The 6,593-nt window shown below is 47.5% G+C and overlaps 1 protein-coding gene across 1 annotated transcript; it reads left to right on the top strand.

Moving 5' to 3' along the window:
• The first annotated feature begins 3,009 nt into the window (after positions 1 to 3,009).
• Positions 3,010 to 3,531, top strand: LOC124670230 (auxin-responsive protein SAUR32-like). Its single transcript, XM_047206735.1, has one exon. The coding sequence runs from the start codon at positions 3,010 to 3,012 to the stop codon at positions 3,529 to 3,531; it is 522 nt and encodes a 173-aa protein (XP_047062691.1).
• Positions 3,532 to 6,593: the final 3,062 nt, after the last annotated feature.

Below are 6,593 nucleotides of genomic sequence, written 5' to 3'. Positions count from 1 at the left end.
GTGGAATAGGTAGCACCACCCTACCCACAGTGGCGGAGCTGCATGTTGTTTGTGTGGTCAAGCAACATCACAAAAAATTACATGCACCATTGATGCACAATTCTATAAGTACACAATTTTGACCCAATAAGTACTAGTTAATGACATCACTAGTGCCTTTGATTTTGGCCTCTTGACATCGCTCGAGTGCCAATTCCAGCTCCGCCACTGCCTACACAAGACTTACCCTAAATGGTGATGCACCACGAGTAAAACAACTAGTATAGCTTGTGTTGCATTAGACCACCGGGGTTAGTATATGTCACCTCCAACAAGTTCATTACCTTTACAAACCAATCAAGTTCTAGCTAATGGAAGGATACGAGACCACCTCCCAGAATATACATGATCTCTTCACCGGATCATGACCAACAACGACCGGATGATGAACAACAAAGAAGTAGCACTAAGCTGCTTACGTAGCCAGTATCTTAAGCCATGCCCTCCTCTCCCATGGTTGCAACCCACGATATTTGGCACATTCAACTTTGTTGTCGGTAATGAAGTTAGTGCCTTGATCAACAATTGGGGTTCGTAGAGCTACTGCTTCGTGACAAACCTAGGTGTGAAGAGAATCTACATCTGATCATAGTTCATTATCGGCTTGTTCACAAACTCAATATGCCTCGGGTAGCACTCGTGATTGACAAGGACAAAGTGTTAGTGGAGATCAACATGTATAAACAAACTCAATGAACACCAGGGCATGCTATTTTAACATGAGGTGTTGCCTTTGTTTCTCGTCATCATCAATCATAAAGCAAGTGTTGTCATCGCTCCATTTGAGCTTGCCTTCATCTTTCAACTTGCAAATTTGGCTCCACCTGGCCCTCCACTTCCTTGTGTGGTTGTACAACGGAAGAGTGTTCGCAGGGATCCTAGTGAAGTTAAGAACATCATTGGCAACCTTCTTCATCTAGCTCTCGTTGAAGCCATGCGTCAAGTATATCCCGTTATTCACGAGCTCAACTAAACAGTTAAACTCTCACACTGATGTATCCCAAACCATTGAAGGTTTGTGTCCATACAGTGATTCATCATGTACATAAGGGGGGTCTCATTCGAGGACATGGCATTTTTTTGACACATGGAGTTGACAGATCGAGGGAGCTAACAGGGTTGACCGCCTATAGTATGTTAGGGAGAACATTTCTAAGAATTGTACACTAACGAACAATCTCTACCATAATCATACATATCTTAGTTAGAACATGAAAGAAAAGAGGTTTCTCACAGATCGGGGGAACAACATGTAGCAACAAGGTCAGGGAACAGGAAGACTCCGGCGGAAAACCAGACAAGAGCATCGTCTTCGTGCTCGATAGAGAACCAGGTAGGACCAACGTCGCAGTGCTCGGTGGAGAACCAGGTACGACTAGCTTCGCCGTGCTGGAGGGAGAAGACACGACCTACAATCAAAACCATAAGATCTAACTCCATCTAACACACGCTTAGATCCAAGCTAGAACCAGGGTCTAAGATGTTTACAACCACGAGAGGATTCGAGGCAGAGGAAGAAGCCGACATGCCATGGCCGATCGTTGCAGCCAACCTTGCGGGCCTAGCTAATGACGGAGCTCCTCCTTCTTGGTAGATTTTGAAGGGTGGAGAAACTTGAAGAGGGGGAATGGAGGATTTGGATTTAGTGGCAAGAGTGTGCCCCCCTAAATATGATGGCAAAATTTCGCGACCGGTGACCGAATTTCTGCCGCCACTTTTTCACCATTCCGTGCGAGCTCCCGCCATCTCCCTCGTTGGCTCTACTAGAACGCATTATCCATTTATAGCCACACAAGGGTGACTCGCTGAAAACGGTAGATTCGGCCATTCACCCCGAAACTGCCTCGTAGGTGCTTTCACAACCGTGTAGGCCACTACAGCATACGATCGTGCATTTCCCCTAGCATGCATATCAAGATGACAATACGTGAACGAAAAAGGAGAATCTCGGATAAAATGTAGTCGTGCATATAGCCAGACAGTTGTGCGCCAGCACATGGGCGGATCTAGAGTGTTAGCCATGGGGGCAGATGCCCCCACTCAAATTTTTGTCCCTTTGTATTAGTAAGCTAAAAAATAGTCATTTGCCCCCACTCAGCATTAGATTTTTCCCTCATTAGCATATATTCGCCCCCTCTTGATTTTGATCTTGGGTCCGCCCATGCGCCAGCATGCATTTCCTCTAGGTGGCATTCCATTTATACTTGGCATTCTATATACTCCCTCCGTTCTGAAATAGTCTACATTCTAGCCCTAAAATTTGTTCTGAAATACTCTACATTCTAGCTTTTAGTCAACAACAACACTGAAAACGATGTGGTTTTACTCTCGTTATTGGATGTTGTTATTTTCTATGTAGATTGGATTGGTTGTTCACATATCTAAGTAGTACTAATAAATACAATACTCCCTCCGTCCTAGAGTGTAAGTCATATTCCCAAAAACTATTTGTCCCATAACCCCCACCTCTAAGGCACAGTTTTATTTAATGAGGGAGAGAAAGTGATTGCATGCACAAATGAGGGGAGAAAGAGAATGCATGCACCAATGAGGGAGAGAAAAGGGCTGCATGCACCAATAAGAGAGAGAAAATGAGACCCAATCAATTAGTACCTTGGGCCAAGATATTCAATTAGTTTGTCTCATTTTTACTAAGATGTACTCAACCTGCAAAAACCTTATCTCAACGAATTAATTAATTACTGCATTATTCAGAGGAGAAAAATCCAGCCAAAGAATAATGAAAATCTGTACTACAAGTAGTACTCGGGAGAAAACCAAGGCGGGCCCACCACAATCTTTCCCTTTAAATGCCCCCTCGACGAACGCCCCCGAGCAGCACAATAGCAACGGCACACCCAAAAGCCAAAACAAACGACCCTAGAAGAAGAAGAGGAAGAAAACGTCTCGGAACAACCACCACCGGAAATCTCTCCCTAGCTAGCTAGCTAGCCAATCAAGGTCGCGCAGATGGAGCAGCTCGGGGCCAAGAAGTCCAACAAGATCACGGAGATCGTTCGCCTGCAGCAGATGCTCAAGAAGTGGCGCAAGCTCTCCGTCGCGTCCAAGGACACGGCGGCGGCCTCCACGCCCACCACCGTCACGGTCACCGCCGGCGGCAATGGCACCGGCGAGAGCAAGGCCAAGAAGTTCCTGAAGCGGACGCTGTCCTTCACGGAGAACCCGACCTCCGGGTCGCCGTCAGGGCCGCCGCCCAAGGGCCACCTGGCGGTGTCGGTCGGCCCGGCGATGCGGCGGTTCGTGATCCCGACGGAGTACCTGAAGCACCCGGCGTTCGCGGCGCTGCTCCAGGAGGCGGAGGAGGAGTTCGGGTTCCAGCAGGAGGGCCTGCTCCGCATCCCCTGCGAGGTGCCCGCCTTCGAGGCCATCCTCAGGGCCGTCGAGAAGAAGGACGCCGCCTTCTTCTACTGCAGCGCCGAGTTCGCCTCCGCCGCCGACGAGGTCGGCCGCGGCACCCCGCTGTGCAGATAGCTCCCGGGCTTGGACGACGACGCCACATACCGGCCACCACTTAGCAGTACCTGACTACCTGTCCCCAACCAACAAATTATGTTCTTCTTCTGTGCTGTTTTTCAGCGTTGTCATGCATGGTGAGGGATGAATCCATAGTATCTCCCCCCACGGTTTAGAAATTATTACTGCCTACATTCTTTCTCTGATCTGGATTAGCTGGGTAGTACGTAATGCAGCCCGTAATTCATTGATGGAATCATGGAAAGATTGATGTGAAAATGAAGGATGATTTTTCTCTTGATTTGTTGCGCATTATCAGAGATCAACTGCGATCTCAGCGGGTAGGTTTCAATTTTTTCACTCGATTTGCAGTTATGGCATTTGTTTAAACATTTTGCGCACATCTCGCCGGCTGTTGTTTATTATGTCAATATTGAAATATTGACTATTGGCTGCACCGTATGGTGCATGTGCACTACCCCATGTTGTACCTTGTGATGGATTGAATGCCGCCTTTGATTCCACTGGGGTACAATTCCTATCAATTTCTGGTAAAAAGTACTGCATGCTTCAAACTTTTTTCAAAAGAAGGAAAGGTGACTACGTCGCTTTTGCTGCTTTGTTCTACTGTTTTACTGCTTTTATGCATCACATGATGCGAAGAGTCAGGTAAGCACTGCTGAGCACTTACCAGAGCCAAGAAAACGAGCGGCAAACAAACGCTGCAAAAAATTAGCGACCAACTGTACGATGAAGGCAACGCGACGCAGAGACAAAACACGGCATCCGAATTCATGAAGTTCACTGTTCCTGTCGCACCGTACCCCCTAACGGCCGGTGTGACGCAGACTCGGCGGCTGCCGTCAGTGTCACGCCCTCGGTTCGTTCTGCGTGGATGTTGATTTTTCCCTTGGAATATGGTCAGGCTGGTACGCGATCTTTACAGGTGGTGTGTTTTGCTGCTGGTTCAGGTTTGTTATTTTCTTTATTTTCCTGTTGTGATTTCCACTTTTTCTGTCCACAAATAAGTGACTCAGATAAATTTGCATATATCTACATATTAAAACACATTTAGCTACATGCAAATCCAGATAAATTTAAGTTACTTATCTCCAGAAAGGAGGGAGCATAAGTTTTTTTTTTCGACAATACATTCTGGGAGGTGTATGAATCGTATAGAACAAAAGAGCAATAAGGCCTCTACAACATCGTAAAAAAGTAGGTTCTTGTTGTCAATAAAGTGTGTTTCCGTATCCACACAAACCTATTCTCCTAATTGCCACCATAACGGCAATGGCTCCGGGAAGCCAAACCTCCCGGATAGGAATAACCTAGTTAACCGCTAGCGCTCGAACTTCTTTTTAATCTTTGTATTAATGGCTTCCACAGTTTGATCGGCTCTATTGAACACCACATCGTTCTAGTGACGCCAAGTGCACCAGAAGGAAAGTATGATAGTTATCCACAGGCCACGCTGCGAATGCTTAAGGAAAAACCTCGCCGTCCACCGCTCTAGCAAGTTCACATTTTCTGCGCGCATCCATTTCGGTCTCTCCCACCACCTCGGGGTCCATGCCAAAACTTCATGTGACACAACGCACCCAACAAGCAAGTGTTAGATTGTCCCAAGGTTCTTGATCATAAAAGGGGACAGTTGGCCAGGTGCGGGAGGCCTCGCTACTGCAACCTATCAACCGCCCATCACATGTTCCTCGATACATGCCATGCAATGGAACTTACAACGGTATAACACCCAAAAATGCCAAATCTTGGTTTTCGTCGGTACCTACATCATTCCATTGAAGAAGGCATTGTAGGCCGAGTTGCCCAAGAACATGTCGTCATTCGACCACGACCACACAATGACATCGTCTTGGGCCGGGATGAGCTGGACATTGGCAAACACATGCCAGAAGTGAAAAAAATTATGCTAGTATCGCCTCATCTATATCCAAACCATGGTCTCTTAGCCACTCACCCCCTCCTTGACTGAGGGTGTGTTGGCCCGGTGAGCCGCCACCCTAGCCACCAAGTTGGGTGCAAACTCTAGCACCTTGGACAATTGAGCCAACAATCGTTCCAGAAAAGAGTACACTACCCATTCCCTACAACCACAACGGTGGCAGATTTGAATAGGGTGAGGGATTATTGAAAAACATGCAAATTGAACTCAACCTAGCTATTGGATGAGCCCACACGGTGTAGACATGCTCATCAACACCGAAGGACCAAATTCAGGAGGTGGAGGTTGGGAAATCATAGCCGACCGTTGCTCTTAGGAGATGCCACCTTGTGCCACGCAACCAAGCAATATCCACCCTTCACGTCAAGCCTAGTTTTTCACATGAAACCACGACAAATCTTCAAGACCGCGTGTATGGTCTTGGGAGAAATTTCAAGTGATATTATGGAGTGTGGAACATCCGCAAAAGGATTGTCCGTCCACCGTAGTCAAGGACTTTGGCACACCGCTGTTGTACCTAGCTTGCTACGAGTATAAGATGTTTTGGCGGACTAATTTAGCTTATCTTGCCGAAACACCTTATATTAATTTATTTGCTTGCCGAAACACTTTATATTAATGAATGGAAGGAGTAGTTGTTATTAATGGAGCTAACTTTCTAGCTACAGTAGATTATCCATGAGAGAGAGAGATCTGTACCCATATCGCTATGGGCGTTTGGTAGCCTGAGCACCCCTTGGATCGCATCGGCCCAACATTTTTTGGGTCGTTTGGTTCCCTGGGCTCAGTCGCGTTCTTGCATAGCACTGGTCTTAAAGCACCCCTGGGATAGGCCCGGAAGAATGCCCAGTTTGACAGTTTCTCCAGGGCCAGGTCCTGGCGAGATGAAAATCGATAACGTCGTTCGTGCGGGCGCTCCTCCTTGGCATGGCGGGAGAAGCCGAAATCCCAGCGGCGTTGCGCGGCAAAGGTAGGGGTAACCTCCCTCTTCAATTACCCTCTCCATTAGCCCCCTCCCAAATTTTCCCTTGCCCCAATTTTCGCACAGGCGGCGGCGACCCAGATCTAGCAGCGCGCATCTCCCTCTGGTCTCCGGTGCCGGATCAAGATCCTCTTT

The sequence above is a fragment of the Lolium rigidum genome, chromosome 7 (genome assembly GCF_022539505.1).
Source record: "Lolium rigidum isolate FL_2022 chromosome 7, APGP_CSIRO_Lrig_0.1, whole genome shotgun sequence".
Lineage (NCBI taxonomy): Eukaryota > Viridiplantae > Streptophyta > Magnoliopsida > Poales > Poaceae > Lolium > Lolium rigidum.
This window is presented reverse-complemented; position numbering and strand designations above follow the sequence as displayed.